Source organism: Bubalus kerabau, chromosome 5, assembly GCF_029407905.1.
Source record: "Bubalus kerabau isolate K-KA32 ecotype Philippines breed swamp buffalo chromosome 5, PCC_UOA_SB_1v2, whole genome shotgun sequence".
NCBI classification, from domain to species: domain Eukaryota; kingdom Metazoa; phylum Chordata; class Mammalia; order Artiodactyla; family Bovidae; genus Bubalus; species Bubalus kerabau.
The window spans coordinates 104,387,239-104,400,707 of NC_073628.1; the positions used below are offsets into that span (position 1 = coordinate 104,387,239).

A 13,469-nucleotide genomic window follows, 5' to 3' on the forward strand; every position below is an offset into this window, starting at 1 on the left:
CTGAGCCTGTATGAGACTGGGGTTTTCTTGAGCATCATCAGAGTTGTGCCTGGGTGTGGATGAACAAGGAATGGAAGCGTGTCTACTGGACACATACTGTGTGACCAGCCGAGAGGAAAGGACACTGGAGATGCTTCCTGCAGTCCTGTTGGAAGAGCTTGCTTAGAGGGGTCCTCTGAAGCCCAAATATTACCTCTCACCAAATAAACTTCCCTTAACCTTTCTCTCAGAGAAGGCAATGGCACCCCACTCCAACACTCTTGCCTGGAAAATCCCATGGACAGAGGAGCCTGGTGGGCTGCAGTCCATGGGGTCACTGAGGGTCGGACACAACTGAATGACTTCACTTTCACTTTTCACTTTCATGCATTGGAGAAGGAAATGGCAACCCACTCCAGTGTTCTTGCCTGGAGAATCCCAGGAATGGGGGAGCCTGGTGGGCTGCCGTCTATGGGGTCGCACAGAGTCGGACACGACTGAAGAGACAGCAGCAGCAGCAGCAGCAGCAAGCTTTCTCTGGGAATTTTTGCTTTTAACTACAGGTGGTCATTGCTTTCAAACACATGGATGGCATCACTGCACTCTCTTAACTGAGACTGAGACTCTCCTCTGGCACAGAGCTCTAGGGGGTGAATGTTTCCAAGCTGTGAAATGGGTCTTTTTGTTTAAGCCTTGCAGGGAGTATACTGCTGCTGCTAATGATAATTATACAGTTTAAAAAGAGCCCATAGGGCTCTCCCACTACAGAGATGTCAGGCAGCATGTCGTGTTGTCTCAAGTCCTGTCTGAACTCAGGCTGTGGCCCCCATAACACAAGGAAGGAGAAAGCAAAGTGCTCAGATTGAGAAGTTGTTGGGAGGAATAGGTTCTGCCCATCTGGGGCCTGGGGGCTGGACCATGGGCAGCAGCTGGGGAACCCCAAGTGATGGAGCACCAGGCCTCTGCTCCTGTGGGTGGGGGCTTACCATCCAGGCTGGGAGGCACCGCCCCCAGAGAGTAGGCACCTTCTTTCACATGGACCAGCAGCTCTTCTCCTGGCTCAATGTCCTTAATGACTTTATAATAAATCTAGGATGGAGAAACCAGAGAGAAAGGGTCAGCATTGTTGGCCTGGCTGCTTTAAAAGCCACATCGTGCACACCCAGCCCGCACGCCATTGACACTGCTCATTGGGGAGCCTGCCCCGCTGGGCCCTTGACCTGCCTTCTAATTGCTGCTAAGAGGTTCCCCTTCGGAACTTGGCAGGATACTCTCAGGAGGACTAGAGTCTATTTTTAGCTAGTTTGATCCAGATTTTGGATAAAGGGGGTGCAAGAGGAAATGGGTGAGGATTAGCCCCAAAGTTCCCGAGCAGGGCGGGTCCTAGCAGGAAATATCAGGTAGCGAGAGCGGCTCCTATCATCAGAAGTGGAGCCTGGTTCCTTTTGTCAATATGTATGTAAGACACTCTCTGCTGTCTGGGGCCGGGGTGGGGTCTTCACCCTTGAATGTGGGTTTGGATGTTTATGAAAGTGACCATGAAGACAGACAGCGGTCCCATGTGCCAGGTCGACAGGTGTGAGTCTCAGATGAGTGTGCACGTCTCCCACAGGGGGAGGTAGAGGGGAGCCCGCGCCAGCTACAAGCTCGGTGCCAGCAGCTGTGGGGGTCTGAGATCAGGGATAGCTCTGAAAACAGAGAGGGGTCAGGTGGGTCTCGGGGTAGAGTGTGTAGCATGAGGCAAGCTCTGAGGGACGAGCGTCCAGCGTCAATACTCTGAGCAGCCCCGTAGCTTGCCAAGGTGTCCCCTGAAAAAGCACCAGCTGCAAGGTAGGTGGTGGCCATGATCTGGAAAACTCCAGCTACTCAGGAGGGCAGCATGACCAGCGTCGTCTGGGATGAGGCCCAAGGACCAGGCTCCAACAGCCTGGGAGGCTCTGGGAGAGACTGAGGCCTTCCTTGCCTTTGCCAGCCCCTGCCCTCCCTGGAGCCCAGGGAACCAGCTCCTCTGGGTGGGGTGCCCACTCTCACAAGGGCAGGGCTGATGCCAGGAACCCTGAATCTTAAATCTGGAAATGTCAGACAGCAGGCTGCACTTCTGTTAGACCAGTCCACTGCCTCCCATGGCAGTGGGAGGCACTGCCATGCCACTCCCTCGACATCGCAGTCCAAGGCATGCAATGTCCGGTTTCTCTTCAGAGCACAGTAACCAAGGCACTTCCAGGAGCACTAAGGCTTGGTCACAGGACTGGCTGGGAGGCCAGGGAAGGATCTGAGGCCAGTCCATCTGCCTGGGGAGACCTGGGGTGTGGAGGCTTCTCCAGGCCATTCCTGCTCGAGGTTCTTCAGCAGCTTCTGGAGGTTGGACATTGGGCTGGGCACAGTTCAGGCACAGGGGGGCTGATCTGGGCACTGCCCGCTCACCTCCCCCCCATGCCCCGGGGAGACATCTGGAAGGCTGAGTTTGCCCCCTTTTGTGGGGCCCTTTTCCCTTCTCTCTAGTCCAAGTCCAGCTGTGGATGCCCTCACAGATCACCAGTTTCAACTAACTCCAGAATGACACCAATGTGCTCTCAAAGGGACAACAGAGCCACATGGTGTCCCCAAATTCCCCACTGAACATGTGGATAGTGGAATGTAACCCGTAGAAGTACACATGTACAGACATCTTAACAATACATACTTGCTAGTAATTTCATTTGGCAACTATTCCCTGGCACGTCGCTAAAATAAGATTTTTAAAATGGAGATTAAGCTTCCCAGGTGGCACAGTGGTAAAGAATCTTTTTGCCAGTGCAGAAGACACAGGAGATGTGGGTTCAATCTCTGGGTCGGGAAGATCCCCTGGAGTAGGAAGTGGCACCCCACTCCAGTATTCTTGCTTGGGGAAATCCCATGGACAGTGGAGCCTGGTGGACTCCAGTCCCTGGGGCCACAAAGCATCGGACATGACTGAGCACAGCACAGAAACTGTACCATATTACCTTCTGTAGTTAAATCCATTGCTATTAAACTCCCAGTTTTGTATTGTTTTATCTAAAATATTACACAGTGCTCACAGACTTAGAGAAAGAACTTATGGTGTTCAGGGGTGAAGGAGGGGGGAAAGGGATAGTTAGGGAACTTGGGATGGACATGCACACACTGCTAACTTTAAAATGGATAACCAGCAAGGTCCTATTGTACATACAGCACATGGAACTCTGCTCAACTGTCACCTGGCAGCCTGGCTGGGAGGGGAGTTTGGGGGAGAATGGATACATGTGTATGTATGGCTGAATCCCTTCACTGTCCACCTGAAACTATCACAGCGTTGTTAATTGGCTACACTCCAATACAAAATATAAAGTTTAAAAGAAATTACACAGTGGCTGAAATAATTGTTTGCTTTTAAAGTCAGACTCCAGCCACTGTATTTTAGAATCAGACCCGAAGTGCATCTCATGCTGAAACAAAGCCGGGATGAGCCCCTGACCCATCCCACCTCCGGGAGTCACGGCTTAATTAATACACAGGCGTAATCGCACTCTCATCCCAGCGATGAGCCAGCGCATCCAGCAAGTGCAGGCTTAATGCGCCCGCCGGCCGCTCTGTTCCTGCGTGCAGGCTGGCGCCGGCCGACGGTCGGTGGCTTCCCGAGGGTCTCCGTTAGAGGGCAATGTGGACCCGCCCGCAGCATCCTCCCCGGCTAGGCCTGCGCCCCGTGAGGGCCGGGAACATGAGAGGCCGACGGCGCGCTCTGACCTGTGTCCCCAGATGCTGGACTTCTGCTCCCGCCGGGCTTTCGGGGCTGACGCGGCTCACCGCCCCGCCTCCGCCTCCGGCTCTGCGTCCCCCTCCGACCCCTTTTGAGGGCCACCCACCCTTCCAGGACCCCTAATCCCCCCTCCCCAGAGGGCCACCAGGTCTCCCGGGGGACCCCACCCGCCTTCTAGGACCGCTGGACTCCCTCCCCTCCCTGCCCCGAACCCTTCCAAGGGTCCGGGACCTGCAGACATCCCCCTCCCACCTCCGAACAGGGAGTCTACTCCGGTCTCATCCGCAACGCCTTTCGCCTCCTGCCCGCCCTCCAGGACTTCCAGATCTTCTGAGACGCCCTCTCGCTCCCCTCTCCCACCCCACTGTGCACCCCCACCCCGTCCCAGCTCCGGGAGCTGCGGACTCAGTCCTCGGACCCCGTTGGAGGGAACCGACCCTTCCCAGCCGGTGGGGTCTAGCGCGCCGGCAAGGAAAGCAGTTTCGTGTGCGGCGGGCGCCCCCTACCCAGTCCCGCTCCTCGGGACAGACGGTGGCCCCGGCGCCTGGAGGGGGCGCGAGCGCCGGACACGCAGCAGGCGAGCAGTCGGCCCGGGCCGCCGGGACTAGAGCGGCTAGATTGAGTTAATAGCTATTAGAGTTGATCGCAGAGCCTGCGGCCGGACTGGCGGCAGCGGGTGTCCCTGACCTGCCTCCACCTGGAGGAAGGGGCGCAGCTGCGAACGGGGAAAGCGCACGAACTTTTCAAAACTCAGCCGGTCCGCCTTGCCTTGGCTAAGGGCACCGGGCTCCGCGGATCCGCCCTGGAACACACAAAGGCGGCAGGCACTTTTACGACCTGTTCCCAGCAGCACAAAGGCCTTATCTTCCTGGTCTGCGGGGTCGGATGACTTCCTGGGACTAAGGCCGGGCTTAGGTGGGACTGAGTCTCCTGACTGCTAGGGCACAAGCTGTGCAGTTACTGTGCCGCCGGCTCCTTCCCTTCTCCGCGGGTAATAAATTATTACTCTGTGTGTATGCTTAGTTGTGTCCGACTCCTTTTCCACCCCATGGACTGTAGCCCGCCAGGCTCCTCTATCTGTGGGATTTTCCAGGCAAGAATACTGGAGTGGGTTACCATTTCCTCCTCTAGGGGTTCTTCTTGACCCAGGGATCAACCTCACGTCTCCCGCATCCCCTGCATTGGCAGGCAGATTCTTTACCACTGAGCCACCTGGAAACCAAATTATTATTGCAGTCCCTTAAACATTCCTGAAGTTGGTTTATTCCCAGCCTTTCATTGTGTGCCCCTTGGTGGGACATATTCAGACCCCAGGGTTAACTGGGCTTCAAGGATGGGCTGAGTCTTAAGGATTTTCACAAGAGGGAAACAGAAGCCTATACCCCCAGGAAGAAAGAACCCTGGTCTCTGATACTCTCCTTCCCAGGCTCAGAGCAGACCTGCCTTTGTTCACAGGTTGGCATCTGGGTACCCAGGCTTGTCTCTGAACAGTGGCGTCCCCAGCACCATGTAACTGTCTCGGTCCTTGGATTGTGTGGCAAGGCGGAATTTTCTGTCTGGTTTCAGAGTCTGAGAGCGGAGGAAACCACAGCAACAGCTGACTTTACTAGCGCCAATAAATGTCTGCTCTAAACGGCTTTAAAAAATAACAATGCCAAACAGAACTGATCCTGAGTTAAGACCTTGTTCAGCATCTCAGATCTCTTTGCAACGGCGAGACCTGATTGAACATGGGCGGCCGACACCAACAAGGGGGCCTTGGGATTCTAACTGTGTTTAGCCTGACCCTTTTACAATCTCTGGACACAAAGAGACGGCTCCTTGTAGGTGAACGGAGCTGGGACAAATACATGGCCACGTTCTCAACAAAAGACAGAGAAATTGACAGAGAAAAACTGGATTCAGTATGGGCCACGTTCATAAGAAAATGAACATCATTTTCTTTTCTTCCAACAACATTCTTTAAGACAAAGAAATATTTCAAGTCGATAATGGCAGACAGTTTGGGTGTATTTTCTCCTTAGTGTTCCTTAAGTTTGTTTTTAATACCAAGTCAGTTTTGCAAGAACAGATACTATTTTCAAACACAAAGACTTTAAGTTCCACAATTTTCATTCCACCTTAATCTTAGAATTTTAAAATTTAAGTAGGTGAAAAACTCCATCTGACCTACACTGGGTAGAAAGGACTAGATTGCAGACCACCAGCCAGTATGTTGAATACAGGCCACAGCTCTCCCCTTCCAGGAGCAAATGAAAATCATGAAAGTGATAAGCGAACTGCCCTTTGTTTCCACCCCCACTCCACTCCCCACCCCCGATCAGTTTGAGAAACTTTAAAGGCGTATTTGAGTAATATAGGTGCTTATCTTAAAAAAAAAATTAAGCGCTCTCCTTCCTGGATTTCGGAATTCACTTGTGCTTGAATTTGTGAAGGCTTTCGCATGGCATACAAGGGGCTTTTCATGAGAGAAGCACACAGCAAGGGGAATTTGAATTGCTCTGAGATCTTGCTGAATAGCAAATTCACCCAGTTGCCAGTCTGCCTTCAGAGAGAGGACGCTGGACCGAGGGTTATCCCTGGGCATTTTTCCGGGCTCCGCAAGGTGGTGAGGCCAGCACTCTTATTGCCTCAAGACCTTGGTAGGCGTCACCGTGTTTCCTCACTGCTTGCTGTCTCCAAACGCCGACCCTGTCTCTCGGAGAAAGTTGTGGACACCAGAGACCTGAGGCTGGCACAGGGGTTAGCTTTGGATTTTAAGAAACCCAGGTGATGCTCCAGAATGGAGCTGGGAAGCAAGTGTTTGGAGCTGCTGAGAGTGTGGGCAGGTCTTTATTTCCCTTTGCCTGCCTGGCTGTTTCAGGACAGAAAAGGAAGGGGCCGGCGCTGATTGCTTGGGGTTTGTTACCACCCGCAGGCTCTAGGAACGAGCAGACCATCCCTTCCTCTGGCTGAGAGAGGGGAGGCGGCTTGTCACCCCTGGATTTGCCATGTCCCTCTCTTCCCGAGTGTGGCTGGAGCAGTCTGTGCCTAAATCTTCACTTTCTGCCTTTATATATATATTCTGTCACCTTCCCAGCAGCTCAACATTAAAAGTCATCTGTATACCCCTCTCTTTCTTAGTTGTATGGTTAGTACCTGGATGTTATGTATATATTTATTATCTATAAATTATCACATTCACATATAATATAAAAATATATAATATACAGTTAGCTAGATTTTTAAAAAATATAAATATAAATTACAGGTCACAAATTGTCTTCATCATACTTAAGTGGCTTCTTCTAATAAAGTATTCACTTCCACTTAATTAAGAGGGAAAAAATAAAGGTTCTGGAAAATGATAACCGGTACTGTGAATTGATACCTTATTCTTTGCCCCAGAGATGGTCAGTGTGCTCTGGGGAGTAAAAATGCAATGGTTTTCTGATGCAAAATAATTTGCTCTATTTTTTAAATAAGTCTTTTGCAAATTTAAGAAGTGTTAAAATGAATTCCTCATCTTTCTCATTTTTGAAGGGAAAATTGTATCTAATTGTTTGGAAGCTACCATTGAAACAGCCAATCGTTTTTAATTTAAACGCCGTGGAGGGAGGGATGGGCCTTCCACGACCAGGGCAGAGCAGGGCAGTAGGCACGGCACAGTCATCGTTTAGAGTCCCAGCCCTGGCAGACCGCTAACCCTGACACAGGGGTGGGCAGTGGAGAGGGGGCTACCCAAGTCGGGGCAGAAGAAACGAAAGCAAAAGAACACGCTCTGAGCTTTGCCCGGAAACCCTGGGTTCTCATCCTCTAAGTGCCGGCTCTGAAGGATGGGCATCCGCTAATAAAATGGCATTGTTTTAACATGCTCTGTGAAGGAGATTAGCCTTTGTCTGCTTTCGCTTTGGGAAGATGCGGACCCTTGCTTCTCCCGGAATGTGCTGGTGGTGGCTTTTCCTGATGCCTGGCTGGCCAGCCCAGGTGGTTGGGGTGCAGTGCGGACCTCGCAGCCCTTCCGAGGTGTGCTGGGGGTCCAGCCCCTGAGTCATGCTCCCCAGTGTGTGCAAGTGACCCCAGTATCATGTTGCACCATCTTCAGCCTCATTGGCCACCTGACATCCGGCCACCAACATCCTTGCTCTGTCGAGGTGATGTGGGAACAGGAGAAGGAGCTGGGCTGTGTGCAGGCCTCTTCTGGCCTTTGCTTGCTCTGGAGGGCACTTTATTTCCAAGTGCTTGTTTTCTTTCTTATCACTAAAACAAATGCAGGACTTCGCAGGTGGTCCAGGGGTTGGGAATCCATCTGCCAATGCAGGGGACACGGGTTTGATCCCTGGTCCAGGAAGATTGCACATGCTGAGGAGTAACTAAGCCCATGAACCACAACTACTGAGCCTATGCTCTGGAGCCGCAACTATTGAACCCAGTGCTGCAAATACCAAAGCCCAAGTGCCTATAACCCATGCTCCACAACAAGAGAAGCCACCACGATGAGAAGCCCGCACATCACAACTAGAGAGAAGCCACCACTCGCCGCAACTAGAGAAAACCTGTGCGCAGCAACGCAGACCCAGCACAGCCAAAATAAATAAATTAATAAAATAAATACATAAAACAAATCCAAGAACAGCTCCTGTCCATGTCGCCTGAGACATCTGAAACCAACTTGTTTGCTTATCACGGTGGGAGAAAGAGCCACCCAAGGGAGATCTGAGGGTCTCGATTCCAAAAAGAAAAGTGGGAGTTGGAGGATGCTGGGGGCAGGGGAGGGCTGCGAAGTCTCTGGGGAGGGTGGGTGAGGGTCTTGCCTCCCAGAGTGAATCAAGGCACCAGGGTATCCTTGCCTTCCACTCCTGCTAAGCTGGGAAGGTGAACCAGGCAACCCGGGTTCTATGCTGTGGTCTGACCACCCCCCAAAATCACAGAGAGAAACTTGTTCCCCCACAGCTGTCTGCTGTGGATGTTTTGTTCCTGGCAGCCGGGCCACCCCAAAGCTCGTGTGGCCTCAGGACTGCCTGTGGGTCACCTTTAGGTGATAGGCTGGGTGCAGGGAGAAATTCAAAGCCCCTGTGGCCTTTGCCGGAGAAGGCAATGGCACCCCACTCCAGTACTCTTGCCTGGAAAATCCCATGGACGGAGGAGCCTGGTAGGCTGCAGTCCATGGGGTCGCTAAGAGTCGGACACGACTGAGAGACTTCACTTTCACTTTTCACTTTCATGCATTGGAGAAAGAAATGGCAACCCACTCCAGTGTTCTTGCCTGGAGAATCCCAGGGACAGGGGAGCCTGGTGGGCTGCCGTCTATGGCGTCGCACAGAGTCGGACACGACTGAAGTGACTTAGCAGCAGCAGCAGCAGCAGCAGCAGTGGCCTTTGCTGCCCAGGGCTGCCCCCATCTAGAGCTCCATGGAGGAGCTGGTGCCGAGGGTGGTGCCCGGGGAACAGAGTGGAGGGACAGGCTGGTCACCTCTCCCTAGGTCCCGTGGGGCAGAGACCACTGAGAGCCTCAGGGCTCCAAGAGGGGTGCAGAAGAGGACTTGGTGAAGGGCTCTGAGCCCTACCCCTGCAGCTCCACGGCTGGGTGGGGAGCACATGGTCAGGAGCCTGAGTGTCTGGGAAGAACGAGGCCTGGCCAGACAGAAGGGGTCTGTCCGGTGGGGGATGCATTGCCCAGCGTCTGGGTTCCCTCAGCACTCTCAAAGCAGCTGGAGGGCCCACCACCCTCTCAGAACCACACGGGGCATGCAGGCTGCATCTGTCCCCACAGCCCATCTGGATGCCAGCAGAGACCTTGCTGGACTGAGGGTGTCGAGACCCCTAACCTCAGCCCACTGCCCCTGTGTGGGTGTCTCCGGAGGAATGGAGACCGTCCAGGAGGCCCTCTGGACATTGGGGTTCAGGTCATGGGTCAAGTTAGAACTTTTCTGATTGAAGTGATTTCTCTACCGAATACCACCTGGAAACCCTGAAGCTGTTTTCATGGATCTCAGATCTTCAGTCTGGGTGCCTTCCCTTCCGTGTCTGTGCTGTGTTGGGAGGTGATGTCCTGTACAGGTGCGAGGGTGGGTTGGGGGTGAGGGGGAGAGAGAGGGAACTTGTTCCCTTCAGTGTGTCTCTGTGTATGTGTGCATGTGTGTATGTTTGTGTGTGCGTGTGTGTATATGTATGGGGTTTCCTAAGTGCCAGGAAATCCTGGTGGAAACTCTTGGGATTAGGGCAATCCGAGAAACCCCATTAATACCGTGTAATGTTTCCTTCTCAAAGAGAAGCCTGTCTTCAAAATTATTTGTTTTATTATTAATATTTCAGGGACGGTTTTACTCCAGCTCCACACAGGGTCACGTTTGTCCCTTTGCAGTGAGCTGAGCTTCCACTGGTTGGGACTGGGGGACGGAAGCCCTTCTGCTGGGCTACGTGGCTGTCCCAGGGGAGAGAAAGCCAGGTTTCAAGAGACTGACTACAAAGCAGTTTGAAATCTAGTATGTGTGTGTGTGTGTGTGTGTGCATATGAGTCACAAAGTCGTGTCCGACTCTTTGTGACCCTGTGGACTATAGCCCGCCAGGCTCCTCTGTGCATGGGATTCTCTAGGCAAGAATCCTGGAGTAGGTTGCTGTTCCCTTCTCCAGGGGATCTTCCCAAACCAGGGATCGAACCCGGGTCTCCCGCATTGCAGGCAGATTCTTTACCATCTGAGTCATCAGGGAAGCCCTTTCCTATCATTATGAGAATTTAAAATTGTTTGTATTATTTCTCAGGAAAATTACGTCCCACAAATTACCCATTTTCCTTTGAGATCTGAGATGCGGCCGCCTCCCTGTGCCTCTTGGCCACTGCCTTCCTAGGTGTCTGGAGGCCACAGCCATGCAGTTAGGTTTTCAGATGGGGACATTGGTTGCCCAGTAATAGCAGGAACCACCCACCATGGGCCGTGGAGGCCTGGCGGAGGGCTCCTCTCTCTCTCTCTCAGAGGATGGAGGGTTTGAAAGGCCCCAGGCAGGGAAATTTTTGCTGCTTCAGGCCATTTCACTGTTGTGTCTGCTTAAATGTGCACCCATGTCCTCTCTGAGTCCGTGAGCTGAAGTGGAGATAATGAATCTCCCACTTTTAGGCTGTTCAAAACATCCAGCGGGCGAGGATGAAATTTTGATGTCACATTGGGTTGAAGTATTAGAATCAGGTGTGTTTCTGACTGTGGGATGGAGCTTTGGAATGGGAAGCATTGAGGGACAAAAGTGGGATGGAGTGAAAGGGAATCCCTGAGTTAAGGGTATTCCTGTCTGCTGGTCCTGAGAAGGGAAAAAGTTTGCTTTAAGGCAGTGAATTCCATCTGGACCCTACATGGAGCTGAAATAAAAGCTAACCTAAAATATTAATAATAAAAATGTCGGAAGACAGACTTCTCTTTGAGAACAGACAATACGTCTGCTTGCTTTTTCAGAAGCTTGCCGCATAAAGATATTTACTTCACGGCTTAAATTTGGTTCAGACACTCTAACAAACATTTATTTTTTTTTAAATAAAAAATCTGGATCCTTCACTATTTTATTCTGTATCTCACAGAAGTGCAGTCCTGGCTGGACCTGGCCTCCTGGTGTTTTTTGTTTTTTTTTTCTCACTGCCCCTTGGCTCCCAGACACATGACCAAGGAACCATGCTCTATGCAAGGAAAGGCCAAAGGAAGGACCATCTTTCCATGCACCTTAAACCTAATTCTCCTTCGCTTACATTTTATGCTCATCTAGAAGGAGAAAAAGTGTCTTTTTTAAAAGTACTGTGCTAATTTTTATGATGGTTCTTTTGTTTTCTTTCAGCAATATGTTTTGTAATTTAAAAAATACTTATTTTCAGAACATTGGGTTCCCAGCGGAAGCTGTAGACATCTCAATGGTAGAGGTGGATCTGAGCTTCACTAGATCGTATCTACCAGAGGGAGGAAGAGCTGCTCAGTCCAGGCTGAGCCCGCATGGCCGGGAAACGGGCTGAGGAGATGAGGGCGAGTTGCCTAGCTATCCATGTAGGTCCTGGGGCCTCCTGGGCGTGAGGTCTCGGCATTTCTTGGTGCAAATTTTTTTTCCTCTAGAGTCAGGAGCCTCAAATGGCTTTTAAGAGTTTGCACAGATGACTTGAAGCTGCATCCTCTGTTATGTGGTCTCCACAGACATTTTTTAAAACAATGGAACCCTTTTTTTGCAAATGAAATCTCATGGGTAACCCCAAAACAGAGGCAAAAGCAAACTCCTGTGATGGATGGGGATGGGCCCCCAGGCATCTTGAGGAAGACTTACTCTGGGGACTTGGTGAAAACGTGGTCCGAAGGGCCTGGCTCCGAGCAGGGTCTCTGGGGGCCGCTTGCAAACTTGTGATGAAAACATGGACTAAGTGCTTCCAGACCCGGGGACACATTGTCTTCACAGTAGAAACTCCACGTGGCATCTTCTGTCTTGATTGGTTCCCGAGACTGGATGCCTGCAGCCCAGGACCAGCATGGACACGAAGCGGTAAGGATCCAGCATGCCAAGAGGGTCTTCTACCTCCTGGGGGCGGCAGCAGAAGCTGAAGAGTTCCTTAGCTCTGATGGGACAGGCACAGAAGCCCAGACCATGCAGCTCAGGAAAAACATCAATTGGCTTCCAGCAGGGCCAGGATTTGTGCAAAATGTGGCCGGTCACTTCTGCAGGCTGGCTATGCTGTCGCAGCAATTCCGGGGACCTCTGGGCAGCTGGGGTCTCTCCTCAGCCTTCCAGACGGCAAGTGTGGAACCCTTCCAGGCAGCTGGGATGAACAGCCATTCAGACACGACTCTCAAGCAGAGGGGTCCGGTTCTCCACTTCTCTCACAGGGGTGACATTTGTCAGAATGTGGACCCTGTGGTTTCGGTCCCTGCCTGCTCCTGGCCACGTTTCTTCCCATAAACCGTCATCTTCGGCTCTCAGGCCCCATCAGCCCCAGGCGAGGCCATGGGGCAAAGACATTCGTGGGGTGTCACCAAGTTCCCGGAAACTCGGCACTGGCCAAGTGTCAAGTAGCCCTCCCCGCCCCCGCTGCAGGATGGGCTTGGCAGAGGCGCAGTTAACCCTTCACCTCGGCGCCCGCATTCCCGTCCACCTCGGTACAAAGGCCCCAAGGACAAGGCTCCGTGCGAGCCTGGACCTACCTGCTCGTTGATCTGACACATGGTGAGGTTCTGGTCGTCACAGGAGCATGCCACGCGGATGTACTTGAGCCAGCTGCCAGCCCCGGCGTGCTGAGCATCCACGCAGAGCTTCCCACTGTCCAGGTCCTCGGAGATCTGCCGGGCAAGAGAGAGAACCAAGAAGGCTCAGAGGCATCCTGTGTGCTAGGGCCGATGCACTCTGTGTTTGCCCAGAGAGAGAAGTCACCGCTGGGGCTCAGAGGAGGAAGGCTTTTCAACCACTGGACGTCAGCCGACCCTCCGGGCATCGGCGAGGCACTCGGCCCACCCAGCCCGCCATCCCTCCGGGAGGGAGCCCAGTGCAGAGGTAGGAGGATGGCCCTGTCTTTCTCACCGAGTAGATCACTGCCCTGGCAGAGCCATAAAAGTGCCACCGGGGCTGCAAAAACTCCCCAGCAAGCCGCCCCACATGTGAAAAAGCAGAGGCCGCTGTGTCCGAGAACAGAGCCCTCTGCTGAGAGCACGGGGTGTGGGCTGGAGATGAGCGATCTCGAAGGTGAAGGTGTGGTTGGGGTGTGGCTGCAGGCGCATCTCTGTGCACGTGCTGTGCGCAC

General features: G+C 52.7%; 1 protein-coding gene across 1 annotated transcript in view; it reads right to left on the reverse strand.

Annotated features, from left to right (window-relative positions):
- Window positions 1–13,469, reverse strand: part of PRDM16 (PR/SET domain 16) — a 337,762-nt gene that overhangs the window by 40,672 nt on the left and 283,621 nt on the right. Inside the window, exons 4-5 of the mRNA XM_055582479.1 lie at window positions 12,877–13,011; window positions 966–1,068 (exon numbers count right to left, since the gene is read on the reverse strand). Of these exons, the coding sequence (XP_055438454.1) occupies window positions 966–1,068; window positions 12,877–13,011 (238 nt within the window). The remainder of the gene's footprint in view (window positions 1–965; window positions 1,069–12,876; window positions 13,012–13,469) is intronic.